Source organism: Watersipora subatra, chromosome 5 (genome assembly GCF_963576615.1).
Source record: "Watersipora subatra chromosome 5, tzWatSuba1.1, whole genome shotgun sequence".
NCBI classification, from domain to species: Eukaryota; Metazoa; Bryozoa; class Gymnolaemata; order Cheilostomatida; family Watersiporidae; genus Watersipora; species Watersipora subatra.
The window spans coordinates 37362570-37383076 of NC_088712.1; the positions used below are offsets into that span (position 1 = coordinate 37362570).

The 20507-nt window shown below is 34.4% G+C and overlaps 1 protein-coding gene across 1 annotated transcript; it reads right to left on the reverse strand.

Moving 5' to 3' along the window:
• Window positions 1-1639: 1639 nt before the first annotated feature.
• On the reverse strand, window positions 1640-19581 carry LOC137397334 (TNF receptor-associated factor 3-like). Its single transcript, XM_068083625.1, has 7 exons — window positions 19549-19581; window positions 17118-17298; window positions 14576-14652; window positions 13699-13848; window positions 9806-9973; window positions 7290-7460; window positions 1640-1813 (listed from the first exon to the last, which is right to left on the reverse strand). Exons 1-7 carry the CDS (start codon window positions 19579-19581, stop codon window positions 1640-1642), a joined length of 954 nt encoding a protein of 317 aa, XP_067939726.1.
• Between the last annotated feature and the right edge of the window lie 926 nt (window positions 19582-20507).

A 20507-nucleotide genomic window follows, 5' to 3' on the forward strand; every position in this document is an offset into this window, starting at 1 on the left:
GTAGGATTCATGCAGCGGATGGCCACTCTCCCCTTCTCACCGGGTTGATGTAGGCTAGCGGCCACCATATAACCGTTTCTCACTCCTTCGATTAACCCGACTGGTTGATAGGACGAGGACGTGAGACGTCCGGCAACCAGAACCTTGGTTCGAGGGGGAAGCATTGTGGCTCGCATTATTTGAACTCCACTTGTCAGGGGTCGACCCTTTCTGTCAGTGCAAGTCAATTTCTGCCCATTTAACACCAACGTGGGTTGCTGAAAGTTCATCTCACAGTGGTGGTCGACCAAAAAGGGCATGCCCAGGATGGCATCTTCTTTCAGGGCACACACCACTAGAGACACAATGACCTGGACACTCCTGACTCTGACTGGGAGAGTGATGAGTCCGTGAAACTGCAGCCGGCTACCATCTGCCATCCGCCCATAGTCTTCTCGAACCTCTAATTGGCTCTTGACATCCTTTGGTAAGCGCTCAAAGACATGTCGTCCCAACAGGTTAGAGGTGCACCCGGTGTCTACGAGAAACTGGACGGGCTGACCTCCGATGCGACCTGGCAAGAAATAGCTGCTATTGTGTGGCTTCCACAATTCATCTCCATGAGTTCGTCTGGCTTGGCTCATTCTCTGGGGGCCTTTTCGGGAAGGCCGAGACGGCTTTGGCCAGACGTACATTTCGTCCTTGGCTTCTGAGGGTGGGAGACCTGCACACTCAGGTAAGGGTTGATACTGGTTATGCAAGGGGACCGGTGGCGAGCAGGGGGGGAGCCTGTGTCGCCCAGTCCGTCGTGGCCGTTGCCACTGGCCTTGCATTGGTACAGTAGATCCACAGTCAGCGCTTCCCCCTACTGCTGTGGATGGGAACCGTTTCCCGACCTCGTGGCTTGAGGTGATTGTCCTTGGATGACTTGAGGGCACCGGCGTTGTGTGTGCCCTGTCTGGCCGCAACCCCATCAATTTGGTCCCCTTTTCTCCACTCCCCGTCGTCCCAACAGATTTCCTTCCCTTAGTACATCCGCTAATCTTTTTATAGCCATCAGGACGTCATTCAGGGTGGCTGATGGGGGATCCGAGTGGACGGGGGCGACTGTAGCAGGGGTAGTCTCCTCCTCCTCCACTGTCATTATTATGGGTCGGGCACCAGGCCGAGGAAGAGTGGGCTGAATTTGCAGGAACTCATTCCCTGCCTGCACTGCTTCCTCTAAACTCTGGGCTTTTATTGCCAGAAGAAGGCGTTGGAGGGGCGTGTTTCCTAGAGTCAGGGAAAACGCATCCATGGCCATACTGGCTTGGTAGGAGTCCGGAAGGTCAGCGTATGCGATCTTCACTAGACGCTTCATCTCCGTTGCATGTTCTTGGAGGCTAGTCTTGGGTTCCCTCTTGAGGTGGAGCCTGCTCTTAGCCTCTCTCGGGGAGATCCCGTACTTGGTGCGTAAGGCCGAGAAGATAGAGGCAGGCGAGTCTCCTCGACTACAACCTCTGGCTCCCTCCTTCAATGTCTCACGCAGGTGGAGGAGAGTGGCCTTCTCATTCCACTCATTAGCTTCTGCAACCTCTTCGAACTGGGAGATGAACAGTTCCACATCCTCATTCCCATCGAACTTCGGTGGCTTGAAGCTAGCTTCCTTCTTCGGCATTTGTCAGGCTCTAGTGATAGCCTCTGTCAGCTGACCAATCTGGTCGACCTGCTGTAACTCTGCCTCAGCCAGATCTCTGGTAGCATTCCGTCGGCTGTTTGGCATGGTTACAAGGTTCGTCTTATAAGTCCTAATTACCGCAGTCAGATCCCACCGCTGCCACCAGTGTGTTGGATCCTGCGACCAACACGTAGAGGCGACTAGGTCGGCTTATTCTACCGGTCTGCATTCACCCTTCACAGGGGCTGTGTGCGGGTTGCCCGTGACCAACACACGGAGGCGACTAGGTCGACTTACACCACCGGTCAACATCAACCACCTTGCACAAGGGATAGCTCCCAGAGTGGTTCTATACTAGTTCGACAAGGTCGACTTGAGGTCAACGGGGTCGACTTGAGGTCGACGGGGTCGACAGTGTTTCTGTGACTTTACTCCCACAGCACAGTCCATGGACTGGGTCTTTGGAGTTAGTCAAGTGCTTGGTGTAGTTCTGCTATCGCGCAAGGTAACAGAAGAGTATGGTTCCAAATGCAAGGCATATATTGAACAACATAAAAGAGCCGAGGCTCTGCCTTAAATACATTCAATTATGCAAATAAGGTTGCAAAGGCCAGCCTCATTTAGGGGCGTGGTTACATAAATGAAAAAGGGAGCACAACTCCGAATGATATAAAGAAAAAGGGGATGGCAACATAACGTTTCCATCACAATATTATGCCAAACTACTAGTTATTTCAAGATATATTTTCTAAAATTATAAGTTTGACAAGTTTTAATTCCCGCAATTTTTTTTATTGATCATAAAAAATCATTTACTAAATTTGGCTCAGCATGTTAATTCATACAAAAGAATATATTATCGTTTTCGTATTCCAGTTGTAAATAACTAAAATTTTAGTATATGGTTTTCTGTGGCATTCTGTGCATTGGCACTTTCCTCCATCAGTTGGGCCGGTTCCTCTAGCACATTCCTTTCTTGCAATGCAGAAAGATGAACAAGCCTGTTGGTTGCAACTTCCTTCAGCAAGATCTTCTTCTGGAGGCTCTCTTTTTCTTTTTCGTTGGGTTTATTTAATCAGCTATAACATATTCATTTTCTACCATCTGAAAGGCAAACTGCTCTAGCACCATCTCTTCTTTTAGTAACAGATCTGTTTAACAAATCTTATAGTCACAACATCCTTCAGAAAAACTTTTTCTAGGTGGATGTGATTCTCAATAATCTGTGTGACCTAGCTTTTGTTTGGCATCGTTGATGCAGCAGCCCCCTGTAAACCCTTAAACCATGCTCAAATAAACTCTGAAATTGTTCACATAACTTGCCTGTCATTCAGGTAACTACAGTTATGTTAATATATCAAAATGAGTACATTAAAAGAGTACTTATTGTCACTTTGATTAGTAATGCTAATATTTTGGTAGTATAAAACCACTAGGAAAGAAAAATATATATTATGTGTATACTTCAAGCTAGCCATAAAAGTACAAACAGCGTATGTTTGCCCCCAATAATTTGTTGCCACTGTTAGAAAAGGGTCATATACTAGTTGGTTTGTTTTGTTAAGTTAGCACAGTAAAAACCTCAAAAATTATGTTATGTGTATTTATAGATATATATATATATATATATTTATCAAAGTATGTCCGTGTAATCATATATCTGTCAGTTTTCCGGCTATGGATCTTAAAATCTTGATTAAGCGCAATCAGTTGGATTTGAACACACAACAATTTTTTAATTGACTAGTGTTTATTTCGGATGCTCTACCACTGAGCTAGAACACCATTGCAATTGGAGACGTTTTCATATAAAATATACAGCATGTGCGTGCTAATTATTTTAGCGTTAGGTTTTTACCAAAAATTTTTAGATTGGTTTGCCTCAGAGCTTGAACATAAATTCGGTTCTCGACTAAACTGGAGCATGCGCATTGCAATTAACATAGTTCCGGAGACGCTTGGAAATGGATAAGCATTTCACGCTTTGTAAATTCTTTACAAAAACGGAGAAACCATGTGGTACGACACCTCCTCTACCGAAGATATTTGCTAGGGAGTTAACCCTTCCGGTTGAGTAACCCAAAATGTTTTTGGAGGATGAGTCTTCTGTAAAGATGTAAAGTAAACAGGCCATTATTGTTTATATTTTCTTCTTTCTAGAATTTTTGATGTAACTATCTGTTGCATTTTTCTTTTGTGTTTCATTATCTATTTTGGAATTTTTTAGTATTTTATTGTAACCTTTAAGACTTTGGATGTTTTAAATGCCAAACGTACAAAATGTTTATTTTTGCTTTCTTTTTCCCTCATCATAAATATAAATTTTTTTATTAAAGTTTAACACTATCTATATATACCCATTTCTATTTATAGTATGCAGTATACATTACAGCTTATGGTGTAAAATGTTGAAAAAATACTTTACCAAAGTATATCTTCGAATTGACCCAAGTTTTTCTCATCTTGAAACAAATTAAATACTAGATAATTTTAATTTAATGGGAAAAATTGTTTCAGATCTTGAAAAACTTGGTTAGCAACGCTAGAACAACCTAACACATAACCTAACCTAACGGGTAACACATGACAACCTTTTGGAACAGATTATGTTTGAGAACCGACGTTCCACTTTACGTTACTAAAAGCTGTACGTCGCTTAAAGTTATGAACTTTTTAATTTGCAGTAGTTCGAAAGTATTTTGGCAGACAATGTTCTAATAAAATTTCAACCACAAAATACTACCACAATCTGTCATATTTTTATTAATCTGTTTAATACATGTATTCTCAGAAGTTACACATGCTGTAATACCTCCAAAGAAAAAACCTGTTTCACACAAAAATCATTCTCTCATGATATAAAGTTTGAAAGTTGCAGATGTTTGACAAGGTTTGAAACTTTTACTGTTGTTTTTGCTTTTTCTCCTAGTTTATTTCAACTACAGAAAACATTTCTATCATGATATGTAGTTTGAAATAAATTTAGAATGGTAAATGTTGTTTTATGTTAAGGACGAAACAATTTTTTGTCCAAAGACTTTTTTATTACCCAGGCAACGCTGGGTGGTACAGCTAGTAAATATACATAATTATTTATATACATTTATATATGTATATAAATATATATATATGTATATATATGTATATATATGTTTATATATATGTTTATATATATATATTTATATATATATTCATATATATATTTATATATATATTTTTATATATATATTTATATATATATATAAATTTAGCACCCAAGGTGCTAAAATCCAAGTCTTTGAAGGAATGTGGGCTGACAGATTCTCTAGACCACTCTTAGGATAACAAGATTCTTCATTTTAGATCAGACATCCGATTAAGACTGGACTGGAATGTCCCCAGCAAGCACAGCCTAATGATAGCATGACCATTAAAATGACATTCAACTATTCAACTGTTGAGCAAATTCTCCAGAATGGCGAGAACTGGTGCATTAACATGTATAACTAATTGATTGTCAACATTACACTTTTTAGTACTTACCACTATTCACCATGTTATTTTATGTTTTATTTTAGCACTTCATGTTGTATGTTGTGTTATCATTCATAAATTCTCAAATGAAGTTTAGATTACCAAAGTTTAGAGCAGCTAGTTAAAAACTGAACGCCGCCCTTTTATTGAAGGTCAATTTAATTTAATTTCCATCTTGAGAAAGAGTTAATAAATTGAAGGCGAATGTGTTCGAATAAATTTTTTACAGTAAGTAAACAAACTTATATAGATATATGTACAGCAACTAAATAGACACAATGTATGTATTGCAATTTAAATAGATATACACACTGTAAACTAACTAAATATTTGAACAGTAAATTAAATAGATATATTTCTAGCAATTTACTTACATGTGCATTTAATTATTGAGATTTATGTACAGTAATTAAAACATGTATGTGTGCATTCATTTGAATAAAGAATTTGGCAGTAATCTTAAAATGTTTTTCCAATATTTTTTACATATTTTGAGGATTCTATTAAAATTACATGTGCTAATTAGTATGAGACTGGACAGACATAAAGCCACAGTTTTTCACAACAAAATGTAAACTTTCTTTTATTTTTATAAACCGTATCACAAAAGCACCGCAGTGCTAAATTGTTTGACATGTAAAACTTTTTTATGTTTTACCACCTTTTTACAGAAAAAAACAAAGATTTTCATCTATAACATTACAGATGTTGGTAGCAAAGACTTTACTCAGATCAGGCCTTTTTTAAGAAGCTCACCGATCTAAAAAATAAGCAAGGAAATAGTCAATAATAAGCCAATCAGAACAACGTAAACAACCATGTTTGCTCTCCGCTTGTTACCGTTTATTACAAGGTAAAAATAACATTACCCTTTCATAAGTATGTTGTTTTCTTTACACAGAAAATCTTGAATTGCAATTTAAATATATCAGGTAGTTCATATTTTATGAGTTATCTTATCTTAAGAGATTTCAGTAAAACACTGTTAGCCAATCATTACAGATAATTACAAAAAAGCATCTGTAAAATAAACTATCCAAAGTTTATGTTACAGATAGTTTAGTTTTTTTTCTGCCAGTTGTATATATACATAAGTACAAACGTGAGATTTATTGTTTTTTGAACAAGACAATTTTTATTATGATTATTATAAACTACCCAAAGATGTAAAATATAGTCTAAGTTATCAGCTGCATGAGACTTTTGCAAGTTTGTGATTTAAGTCAGGGAACTTCATTGTGAGAGTCCAAACCAAGGTCTATACAATCATTGTTTGAATAAAGAGCTAGTATCCTTCGCTTGCAAGGTTATTGGCAAACTGCCATATCTTGACAAAATAATAAAACTGGTTAATGTGCATTTAATGAATAAATAATAGTTTGCAGATCTGATTCACCAGCTGTTATACTTACACTTACACCTACCATATATTATTACTGAGACTTATGATTTCCTATGACTTACCAAAGTACATAAAATAATCTTAAAGATTACGATATGATACTATCTCAAGGTAATTTTGTTGAAGAAATTTTAACATAGCTTACGAGATACTATTTTGAACCTTGTGTACACTAAAAACAAAGGGATACAATAAAACTCTAGCAAACAACAGCATTTTATGTATGCAAAATACTATGGAACATCTACATTTTCAATGAATACATAATAACATGTCCTAAGTGTACAGCAAAACTGCCATACGTACTGAAATTGGAGTAGAAATACAAGTGAAGTATTTATAAGAAATTTACTAGCTATTATCTCATAGCGCTTGTTTTCTTAATAACATGTCTAAGAACCTGTTTTACGCTGCTGCAAAACGCAAGTCTCTGTTACTTCCATCTAGAACTAGAGAAGTACACCAGCATGAAACAAACCTGGAGAGAGCTCATTACAAAAGATCACAAACAAGAATTTTCAACCTTTCTATTCCACTAGTTATACAAATATGTCTTTCTATAATTGCTAACTTTTCAAACTCCAAATGATTTCAAAGAGTTTAATAAACTTTTCTTGCAAAATCATAAAAAAACAAGCAAGCCACAAGGTTTTTTGCAAACTCACTTTTTTAGCAATCCATTTAGCTTAGTTTTTCTATTAAATAATTATGAATATGCTAGCTTAAAAGCATACAAACCTTATTTGATGGCATTGTATCACCACCTGGTTTTACTTCACATCGGAAATATATAGTATCATCTTTAAGATACCGGTCTGTTTCAACCTCGCTCTGCAGAATAAACCTAGGAAGGCCCACTGTCAAATTGTCCGCTTCTTTTTGCTTTTGGAAATGCGCACTCCCACCAGGCTGAAATACAAAAAAAAATTGTTGCTAGTCTACTGTGAGCTCTCAACTTTTTGGCCTCAAGTTTTAAAATAGTTTAACATTACAATTATAATTTGTATATGTACATCACAAGCATCTTGGCTCTTTGGTGCAATGCAGGAGATTATCATGCGTGATAACTAACTGTAAGATTATATCATAGTGTGGCCAGGTGTTTGAATGGTACAGTTAGTAGTGTATTTGGCTACTAAGTCAAATCTCTCAGGTAGATGTGCATGCAAAACAATATATTTTGTAATATTATGAGCATGGCTTCAAACAAGCGGATGGATGGATCTTATTATATTAAAAACTAACTGAATTCCCAACGTTGAAAAAGACTGCATAAGAAATTCGTTTTTATTTAAAGTAATTATAACAACAGTTACCATTCTAACTTTCAAACTTCATATCACGAGAAAAGTGTTTTATGTGGTTCACATTGATTAGGAAAAAAAAGACAACTGTGAAGGTTTTTTATTTTTTTAACAACTAAACTTTTTAAAACTCATACTAACATAAAAGGTGTTCGTGCAGTCAAATGGGATTAGGAGAAGAAAAGCAAACTGTAATAGTGTTTAAATGTGAATGTAAAAAAACTAGCAAGTGATGGCTAAATAAAATCTTTTTTGCTATGATTACAATGGAAAATGACTTGTTAATGATACAAATAGTAAAAACTGAGAAAACCAAATAAAATATTGGGTTTTTTGAAATAATAATAACATTAGTGCACAAAAGTGTGTGTGTAAAAGATTTACTGTACAGTAACTTTAGTGTATTCAGCTGTTGTGATGTGCGATAAAATGTAACATCACTCTATACTACAGTATGTGCAGTAAAACCGTAAGTAGTTCTTACCTTCACAACTGACTTATAACATGAAAAATGAATCTAACTTAAGGGAATTTAGCATACTAAACACATTCATGTACTTAAACACAAGTTTGAAGGTGTATTTTTCAATCCATACTCTAATTATGTCATCATCTAAAATATCATCATTGCGTAAATCTTATTATCTGTTTCTTGCTTTGTTTTCACTATAGCTTATGACGATTAACGCCGAACTGAGAGAGTGTTAGCATTTTACCTTTTTGTGTGTTGTGAGAAGAATTTAAAAAAAAACAGCATTTCAGAAACCTTTTTATTTTGACGTAATCAGTACACTGACTGCCAAATTTAAATTTCGAGAAAAAATTGTGTTGCAATTGTTGGAATAAACAGGAATATGAATATAAGAACGTTGAAAAAATTCCTTCTCAAATTGTAAAACAGAAAAACATTGTGTAACATATTGTAAGGCAAAACAATTCTTATCGCATGGGGGCATCATAACTCGAAGGTGTACTGATTCAATCAAAGATTTAGCATGTGTATTTGCAAGAAATATATACAGTGATAAGAATGGCTTTGCCTTGTGGTTACGCGTAATTGTTCACAAGGTTGCAGTTGCAATGTGCAGTTCAAATCAAGTCTAAAATGCATTTTTAGATTTTAAAACTTTATTTCTATAACTGAATAGACAAATGGCAAACTCTGAAAGTTATACTTACATTTTTGAACTCTGTTCAGGTGAACTAATCTGTTAAAGAAAAACTGATACAAAAATTTAGTATATTTTATCAGAAAATATCAGTATTTTTCTAAGATTTGCGAGTGTTTTTGATGTTTGAAGTGACTTGGTTGCCAGGTTGTTTTAGGGTTTAAATATTTAACGGTTGGTCAAGATTAAGCTACTCCAATCAAATGAAAGTGCAATTATGAAGTTTATAGTTGCAAGAAGAACAACAGAATAGAGACGCATAGTGCTGCTACATGAATGCAATAGCCGATTATTTACTAACCAAATGCTAAAACTACTTTATTCGCCTCTCCAACCAGCTTCAAGGCCACTGCATTAAAAAGGGTTGTTCAAATTTCTAGCAAAAACAGGTAGTAAGTTCTGATCTGAAGACTTCTTAGTAAAATCTTCGGCAGCTGATGATACAGTACTTTTAGACACAGTATGATCTTATAATCTGTGTCTTACTTTATCAAAAGGGATAAAATTGAACTAATTTGATAAATAGCAGTATAAGGAATCAGACTCTTTACTATAGTATAAGCCATGTCTGTCTGTATGTTTGTCTGTCGGATTCCAAACTAATATTGTTTGAAACAAAATGGCCTCGTAGATTTAACTTTGAGATTCTGTAAAAACTTGAACGGTTCTAAAGTGAAAGATCATGCATTGCTGATGGCGGCTCAAAAATATATTATCTAACAGTGTGAAGCAGTTACTATCTGTAAAACCAAAAATGAGTATGGCTGATAGTAACACTTACAACCATGTTTGCGGTGAAGTTCATGTTAGGATTGCCAGGAGAAAGTAACGTCGTCGCGACTCTCTGTTTAAATGGAAAGTCGAGAAGCTCATCGTAAGGTCCAGGCAACAGAGCGAAAGCTATGCTTAAATGTGTTCCTTTGGCTACTGAAAATCCATTTAGAAAAACCTGGAAACACAAAAAAAAATCATGGAAAACATTCAGAAAGTTTTGTCAATATATTAAATTAGTTATCATATTTCTAAAGAAATAGTTTAAAACTACAAATTTTGGTGAATTTATTTTGAACAAATATAGTACACCCAAAAAACTAACTTTTGAAATAAAGTTTAGAAAAGGCTGCTTCAACAATAGAGAACCTGAATCTTTTTCGTTAATATATTTTATTTTCATCTATTTATAGTTCAAAATAATCAAACTTTAAACTTTTTAAATAGAACTTTTAAAATTACGGGCTCTTCATTTTTTACAAACCAATATTGAAATAGATATATTTTTCCCAATATATCAGTTGGTTAAAATGATTTATACAAGTATATCATTTTCACGATTCACAGTTCATAAAGATTCTACATGTTCATGAGTTGATCTAAGTTTTTACTAAAAGTCATAGTTTTCGTTTTTAGCTTACACATGTGTAAATCAGCTTGTGCCAACATTTCATATTCCATAACAGTTAGTGAATTTCGGCAAAATGAACCATTGTCGTTTTTAATAGAATGTATAGTGCATGATTGGCTAATAGAGTGTTACTGAATTCCTTCAAGATAAGATAACTAATGGGAAATGAACTGTGTACAGAGCACCCTGCCATACGAAATTAGTTTGTTCTGCCGTTTGGATCAACAAGCAATAACATTGTATGGAGTTGCATAAAAACTTATAGCACTTATCTAATAGGAACTTCCGGTAAAAACATAATATTTTATATGTATGCAGTGTACAAATTTTGTTACAAGCTGATTTACACAATTGTAAATCAGCTTGTACCAACATTTTCTATTAAATAGTAGTTAGCAGGCCTGTATTCCCTGGTTGCAAGTTGGGGCGGCTAATGTTAGGCGACTAGTTATGAGCATCTGGGAGGTTGCGAAAAATGGTATCAGCCCCCTCAACAGTTTCTTTTATGTAGGGCCTCAACCAGGCATCTCATGTAAAGTTTTGAAAAATTTTATCGGAAAGTATAAACAGTTTTTTCTATTATTTGAGATTTGTTTGTTTTAGGGAATGTGACTGCTAGGACGTTTTCAGATTAAAACAGGCTAAACTTAACCGCAGTTGAAACGCTCGGAAAAATACATATTTTTCTTTTGAGCGTTTCAACAAAGATCAATGTTGCCAATTTTATTTTAAGTTCATTCGAAGGTTTTTACGCTTTTATGGGGCCATTGCCAAGCGGATGTTTGGTAAAACTTCACCTTTTGCAAACCTTTTTAAAGTCGTTAACCAGAATATTTTGCCAATCATAATAACAATGACCCCCAAGAACTATTAAAAGTTGACGCTTATCTATATGGCTTGGAAGGAAGTGATACTCTACAGCGATAAAAACGGTTCCCGTAGCCAATAGGCAGATAACTGTTCATGCTACAGATGCAACAGCATATCTGTTGCACACATGCAACAGATATGCTGTTGAGGTTGAGTTATCTAAATCAATTTATTATTTGCACGGGAACGGACCAAATAAATCTATTCGAGTTAACCAAGTATTAGTGATAAGATTTTACATTTTATCCGAAGGCGAGAACTTTGAGTTTGACTGTATTTAGCCACCAAAAATTCCTTAAAAGTTGGAGCGGCTCAGCTGGCCAGCCGCCCCAGAGAATACAGGTCTGGTAGTTAGTGACGTTCGGCAAAATAAACCCTTGTCATGTATAATAGAATGTATAATGATTGGCTGTTACTGGTGTGTTACTGAAATTGTGCCATATAAGATTACTGATGAAACATGAGCTATATACAGTGGCTCATGCCATACAACTTTAGTTTGCTCCGCTGTTTGAATCAAAAGGTAAAATTTTCTTAAGAAAATGCATAGGAATATATGGTATTTTTTCAATGCAATTCCCCGGTCACAACGTCAAAATGTTCTATACATACATACTGAACATTGTGGAAATTGCTAACAAATTAGCATAGTAATCCTAAAAATTTCAGTTACCTATGTATTGGTTATGGCCTACAATAAAATTTAACATTTCTATGTACAGCACTTTGGGAGTTTTTTTACAGTTGAGACAGATGTAGTGGCTAAAGGTTGTGTGAGAGACTTTGTGTGTGTGTGTGTGTGCGAGCGTGTGTGTGTGCATGTGAGTGTGCGTGCTTGCGTGTGTGCGTGTGTGACAGCAATTTGTTTGGAACACAAAACCTTTTTGAAATTTTGAATCTAATTTTAATGAAGTTAGTTTACTGTGCAAACGCACACACACACACACACACACATGCGCGCGCGGGCGCGCGCACGCACGTACGCATGCACGCACACACATACCAATTATCTAACCACAATACTACAAATATTCTTCCAATTCATAGCAATCACTATTTACTTTATTTACGCTTTTCTGAATTGCATGTGCTGAAAGACATACTAATTTAAACTTTTGGAACTCCATTAACTCTATGAAAGGCGATTCGTTGTGTTTTCATGAACATTTGTTTTCGGTTTTTTGTAAAGTTCAATTGCTAAATTATGGTCAAGGCTTTTTACATGGACAGTAGTACTGTTTTTAATGTGAATGGCCTCAACATTCTATATTCGTTCAACAGTTTGATATCTCGTTTTTACAATGGTAATCGTATCGACAAGAACCAGTTTGGTCCGATTCAAATTTTTGATGGATAGAAACATCTGTTCTGCTAGAACAGCAACCTTTTTATACACACACAATTCTATGCACAAATTGTTATTATTAATTCAAAATATTCAGGATTTTTATTTTGTTTCTCAGTTCGTTTTCATCGTATCATTACCAAATCATCCTTTATTGTAATCATAATAGAACATGCTTTTAGTTTGTTTCATTGGTTTTATTTTGTTTCTCATCTTATTTTACCTAGACAAAAGATTTTTTTTGTGATATGAAGTTTGAGAGTTACAGTTGTTCAACAAAGTTTGCAAACCTTTACAGTTGTTGTATTTTTTACCTTAATTCTTTTGAACTGCAAATAACACATTTTCTGTGATACGAAATGGGAAAAATAGAATGATAACTACTGTGGTATGTTAAACAAAGAAAGATTTTTTATGCAATAACTTTTATTACCTGGTCAGCACCAGGTATTTAGTTAGTTAAGCTATAAAGCAGCTAGTAATTTCACAAACCTTTAATATTTTTGTAATATTAAACTTAGCTTTAACGCCATTGTGGATATGTTTTCAAAGAAGACATTGATAAAACTTTAATAAATTTTCATTTTATGTTGAATGAATATAAGGGGAAGGAGTAATTTAGTTAGAAAATTATTTTACAGTACTGGTAATTGTCAAGTATGTTTTTCAAGTAAAGTTATAATGTGTCATTTGCTTTCCGCATTAGTGATTTAGTTTGCCATAAAGTTTATAAATATTTTACATAGAGAAGCCTAAATATCAATTAACGGAAGTAGCAACTGCCTTCTCATCATTTTTATCAAAATGAAGATTTATTAGGCTGAAAATTTGAAATTTTAATGGTAATATAGAACAAGAAGGTAATCCATTTTTTTCAAAGAACATCTGAAAAATGTTCTATTTTACCATAAAATATTAAAACATGTTGACCATACACAAATTAATTTTTGACTATTCAAAAATATCTTTAAAATTTATAACTGTAACAAAACGCAATGTTTTATAGTAAAAAAACTTTTTTTAGTTCTCAGTATCAATTCTGCATAATTCAGCCTACCTGCAAGCGCATTTTGTATCCATATCTGCTAGTGTAAAAGCCAGGAGACAGTATAGGAACATTTGGATGTTTGGTGTGTAAAGCTTTCACATGTGAATAGTTTGGAATCTTTACTAGCAAATTTCCATCATAGCTTGTTTCTGCTGCCCTCTATAAGAATAATCTGAAAGTATAGCATGTGCATTGACTCATTGCTCAAAGCTAGAAAAACCGTTTTTCAAAGTAAACCCCCAAACTTCAGTTATATAAGTTTGTTCAAAATGTGGTATATAATAAACAAGATCTTCAAATGGCGTTGAATCAAATTGAGGCTACAAAATTTGTCACAAATAGAGCATAAGCAAGCAGGCCTGAGCAAGCCCGAGCAGGCCTGAGCAGATGTTGGCAAGTGTTTGTTAAAATACATTTGTCTTTACAACAATATTTAGAAAGAAAGATAAACTATAATGTAGTTTTACCTGCTATTAAAGAGATAAACTATAAAGTAGTTTTACCTGCTATTAAAGAGAGAAACTATAAAGTAGTTTTACCTGCTGTTAATGATATTTAAGAGATGAAGTATGAAATAGTTCTACCTGCTACTAAAGAGATAAAGTATGAAGTAGTTTTACCTGCTCTTAAATAAATCAAATATGAAGTAGTCTACTCACTATACAAAATTAAATATGAATTTCCTTTTAGGTTCTTCAACAGTCAAGTATTGGTGAAGCAACTAAAAACCTCTTTCACATTGGCTGTCATTGACCAAATTTGCAAGCTGACAATAGCAAAGAGGGGGTGACTCATTATTTAATTTATTTACATCTAAACTCTATTGATGGCAAAATGTTGCACTCTTTTGTCACGGTAAGAATAAAATGGGAATATTGTAACTTACAATAATGAGTTGCACTGTGTGTGCAAACTCTGCATTGTATACTTGCGATCCAATTGATTTAACCACATCAGAATTTGCTATGTAAAACAAAGCAAAAGCAAATGTTAGAGAAAATGATTACACACCTAGAATAGAAATGATTAATAACTTACAATATAATAACTTTAGTTATATAAAAGAATCACATGAGATGACAGCAAATCATTTTTTATCTTGCATGAAGCTAATGAGTGAATCCAATGCTTTTGCACTGACACAATTGTCTATTCACAGAGAGCCCTAAATGCTTTGTACATTGTATGTTTGGTAAATCAGAATGACATCTGATATTTTACTGTGCGATATTACTAATCAATAAATTTGCTCAGTAATTGGCTAAATAAAAAGTGTCAAATTATAAAGTTACCCACCAAGAGTAAGAATTGAAGCTATAGAGGTATTTGGCTATAGCTATAGGAAGCTATTTGACAGTTTCAAAGTTTTCCATGAAAAAATGTTAAAATACTTTCCTGCCATTACCATTGTAAAAAAGCCGTATTGTATTCATAGTTTTTCAATTAACAATTGAAATGTATTTTTCAGTGTTTGGTTAAAATTAAAGGCTAAATAACAATACAAATTTTAACTAGAGTTTTTGGCAATATGATGACAGTAGATTAAATAAAAGTGGGAATAACTGTGATAGTACAATTAGTGTAGGTTTCAGCCAGCTGTGACATTAGTATGACTGTCAGGTGTCAGCTAGTTGTAAGAATACAATGAATGTCAGTTGTCAGCAAGCTGTGACAGTTATTATTATTATTTAAAATATGACTGTCAGGTGTCAGATAGCTGTGAGAATACAGTGACTTTTAAGTGTCAGCTAGTTGTGAGAATACAATGAATGTCTAATGTCAGCTAATTGTGACAATGCATTCACTGTCAATTGTCAACTAGCTGTGACAGGTATGAGTGTCAGGTGTTATCAAAGCTTTAGCGCATTTACATATTGTAAAAGAAGTCAAAATGACTCTTTACTTAGCCTCACAAATGTGGCAGAAAAACTCAAGGAATAACTTCACAAAGACTGCATTTGCGTACATGTACAAGAAAATTGTATAAAACAATATCATTCATCAGTAGTGCAAATTGATTTATTTTGTGAGCCATACACTTTATATAGCCTTTTGGCTTGTTACGGGAGACAAATAGGTCACAGTCCGGTCTGTGCCTGTGCAGGCTCTCCTTTCAGTTTAACCACCTATTTGAGCCAGCTGGCCTGGCTATGAGCCAAATGGATTCAATCACAGTTTGATGTAAAATAAAATATATAGTTTCAAGTTTTTTCTAACTTCTGTTTGGTCATCAAGTAGTATTGGGAGCCCAGTGGACATTGATTCTTTAAAGGTTTTTTAATGCGCGTTGAGTGTTTTTGGAGGCCAAAATTAGATGCAAAAAAGAAGCCTAACTCTAGGAAAATTGTGTGTCTACTGGGCTGACGCCAAGACTCATCGGATGACACGACCCCGGTAACATATTTGCTTGGCAGAAAAAGCTGCCGAGTCGACCATACTACCAAGAGACAGAGCCAAGTCAACGCAAGAAATATAAAAACACTGCAGAAGCGACCCCGAACAGAATACCTAGAAGTTTTGTTTATATGTAGATGATTGAATGCATACTTTTAACAGTAATATTATATATTTAGTCAATATATAATTATTGCCTTGCACTCAAGTGGTTTTTTTCTTTGTAGAAAAAGCTAATCAATCAGTTTTTTTACGAAAGTGTGAAGAATCTGATTAAAGTCTAAGGGTATGTACACGAGGAGTCGGACAGCAACTTTCTATGTTCCATACCAAACTTTTTAGCAACAGTCTACTTCTAACTTTTTTATGGTATTTTTTTATTTAACAAAACATTACTGACATTAAATGAAGCGAGTAAATTTACAAATTGATAAATTAATATAAATACTGACAATAACAATAATAATGAGAGGAAAAAATATTTGCAATTTTGAATTGGTTCATTTATTGTTGCAAAGCAGCAAAAACAGCTCAATCATAAACGTTTAAAAAATATTTCATAATAATGACTGTTCCCATATCATTCATACCACAAATAGAATATAAAATACTGAACTACTGTAAAAATTATGGCAGTCCACTATTGAGAGATAATAATCTCTCCACTGATGTTACTTATACAATGCATTTGTTTAATTAGCATGCATGCAGTTTTGTACCGCGTAAAATATCATGATGTGTAATTACTACATTCACTAGTAATCCAAAAATTTGCAAGGTGACTGCATAGTTTAGCGGTAGTAAGCTTGACCGTAAGCAGGTTGACCTGAAGATATTGGTGATCCCTATGCGGTGAAATACATTTTCCTAGCGTTTTCGGCTCATCTTTGGACAGATGGCAACACTTTTATTAAACTAAAGATGACTAATAATATTATTCTGGTTTTTAATGACGTAATTGATGACCTAACAGGAAATACACTGAAAATAAACAGACCACTTCATCAAAGTTTATGTAGAGAAATTGAACTCACCAACACCTGACTGTGTCCACTGATGCTCTATCATACGTAGGCTACTAGTAGCTTTATCTAACGTTGTCTGACATTGGTCCACAGCTTTTAGTGATGACAGCAGGTGCTTGCCCTGTATTCCTGATGAGACTATTCGCTTTTCAATGTGTTGAACTTCTCCACATAACTCTGCAGTACGTTTCTAAAAATTATCGGACCCTAATAAAAACCATCATCTAAGATCTAATCAGTCATCTATGATCTGAACCATTATCTATTTGTAAACCATTATCTATGAACTTGCCAAAAGAGTGCAATAGTTTTAAAACTAAAATTAAAACAATTGAAATTTAAAATTTACAATAGAACATGTTCCAGCTAAAGCTGATCTTAGCAGTTTTTTGAGAACAAAAATATATTTTCATAACCGCCAAAGTATTACTCTGTGGGTATATAGTATGCCTTAAATGTAGAATATTACATTTTACTAAACAACAAAGAGTCTTATGTTAATTAACATGGTAGCTATTTCCCATCACATCAAAAAATATGCTAGACTGTTTGCTTTTATACATTACTAAAATTAGGCCTAATGATGCTTCCAATTTCCTTCACTTTGAATGCAAACAGTTTCACTACAAATATTCATGAGCACTCCTGGAAGACAACTGTTTGTATCGAATTTTAAAGACAGAATTTTGAGCTTATAATCAAATAGATTACGCCAAGTTACGACAAAAAACGAAATTTCTAAAAATATCAAGTGAGTTTGGCATTGCTCGAAGTGAACCCTCTTACACATTGAATACGTTGTAAGGTGTTAGCCTCACAACTTGACCGTCTCCGGTTTAAACGAATTATTTACATTACTTACTTTTACTACTGTGCAGTGAAAAATATGCATGCTGTATGACAATTTTAATCTGCATAAACAGTATTGGTGCATTGGCCTACTGTGAAGGACTTTCACAATTGTGCATTGGCCTACTGTGCATGCCTACTACACAGTATACGGTGGCGTATGCAGGGAGAGGGTTACTAGTGCACATTCACAGTGCTAAATGATGTAGGAAATATCAATTACAGGTATTCAATATTCCATATGTCAAGTATTGATTTAACTTGTTAGCAACCACATCACAATGGCCGGGTGTTAATGATGCTCAGACTTGAGTACCAGTGAGCAAACAAATTGATTACAATTGTTATGTTGTATTTGGTTGAAACAAAGTTTTTACTACAATATAGTTTTCCCACAACCAAACATGAGCGAAGAGATTGTTTGGAAACTTTATGATAAATGCAGAGGTGCACACAACTTACAAAAAATTATTCATCAACACTGTCGCAAACCCTTGTACCGAATTCTCATCAACTAATTTAACCTTTGTCAAAGGAGTCGTTTAAGTATAATAACGGTACCAAGTACATATTTCAAAGACTGGTAACTATTTAAAAATGTTACCAGTCTTTGAATTTTGTAGCCAATATCCTAAACCTTACCTATCCAATCGGATATTACATAAATAAAAAGATTAATTTGGCCTAAAATCGCAATAAAAACTTGACAAGCCTTTTTGAATCAAAGTTTAGACCTGTCAACAAACGCGGATCAGGCCGTTCGACAAAAAAGTAGAACCATTAAGCCGTGTGCATTTCACGAGAAAAACATGCACATTTTACCAGTCTATAGCATTGTCCAATTGCCGAAGGTTTTTGTAATTAATGTAGAAGTACTGAAAAGTAATTGTTTTTATTTTTGCCGACTCTACCGGACTTTGACATTTTGGAAACTTATAATGCAAACTTTGGCATCCCAACTGATGTCCAAAGCAGTGAAAGTAAAGGAAATGACAATGATATTTTTTTAACAATTTTTATAAGATTATTACAATATTTAATCGTAAGAATGATTATTTAATTTTATAAGATTATTAAGAGATTTAGTTATAAGAATAATTATTTGAACTTACAAGATCTAAGTATATAGTGACCGATGGTGAGCAACATGTTACTGTTATTATTTTACTAAAGATTTTGTTGACGATAATGCGGCTGTGCCCAATATCGCGGTACTGTCAAGCCATTATTAATATCTGCAAAACTAAGTAGCTTGACTTCATTTTCTTATAGATATAAATATATTTTTATGACAACCAGCTATAATCTGTTTATATTTTTAAATTCAGGTTTTTTTACCTATAAATACAGAAATCTACATTAAATAAATGTACATGTAGATAAATATCACAACTTCTTGATATTGGTTCCGATGATCAATGATATAGAGCCCCTAGCTTGTGTATATAACACAACAGTTTACCGTTTTACTTTTAATATAGCATTTCTTTTATTGCAAGGGAGAAATATAAAAATACAATCTTTTCCTTTTATTATTGATGTTTTTTGTACATAATAACACCCAGTACATTACAGCTACCATTGCAGTTACCATTGCAGTTATCCTATTACACTGCAGCGCCATTTGACTGCTAATATTGCATTTATCAAACGGCAGTACCTTTTCTTTACCATTATCACTTTGGTTGCGTGCTGCATGACAGGGAAATTTTTAGTAACATATATCACATATTATGTAACATACATACATTTTACTAAAATACAGTAGTCCTACAAAATTATCAATGTCATTGTTAGACATGGTGGAAAAAACATTATGCTCTACAGTCAGTTAGAGGACAAGGTAATAAGCTTACTGTCAATAACATGAAACATAGAACACACTGTATTGTGCTTGCGAAACATAGCCTCTGAAGTTTTGGTAGTGCGCATTTACCGTGATAAATGCAGTAGGAAATATCAAGTACATTTATTCGGTATAACCAAAATCAAATACTGATTTGATTGCAACTACAACACAATTGCCAAGGGTGAATGCTGGTCAAATTGAGTATGAGTGGGAACACTAATTAATTACAATTAGTGTGTTGCATGTGGTTGAAATTAATTTTTATAATATAATGTAGTTTTTATATACATTTTATATTACTTAATACTTATTACTAAAAATTACTACACAAAGACCCCAAAAACCTTTATTAGGAATGGTGAAAAAGTCTGACTCTTTATTAAAAAAGTTGGAACGCAATGAAATAAAATTGCGGAAAATAGCCTTTGAAATTGTTTTCAATTTGTTTTTGGCGATGTTGTACCGATGTTTGGAGAGTCAGTGTTAATTGATGCGCAGTATTAACTGTATATTCATGTGTAGTCACAGGAAATGCACAGTTTTATTTTTAGAATTTCATTTGAATAATAAACAAATGCCGCATGCATAGTGTAGATTTTTCCAGGTTTCAAGTATTGCATCACAGAGGTCGATGTGTTGTAAATAACAGTAAGCGATTTTCAATAGGAGCCCAACATCAATAAAAACCAACTACCCATTAG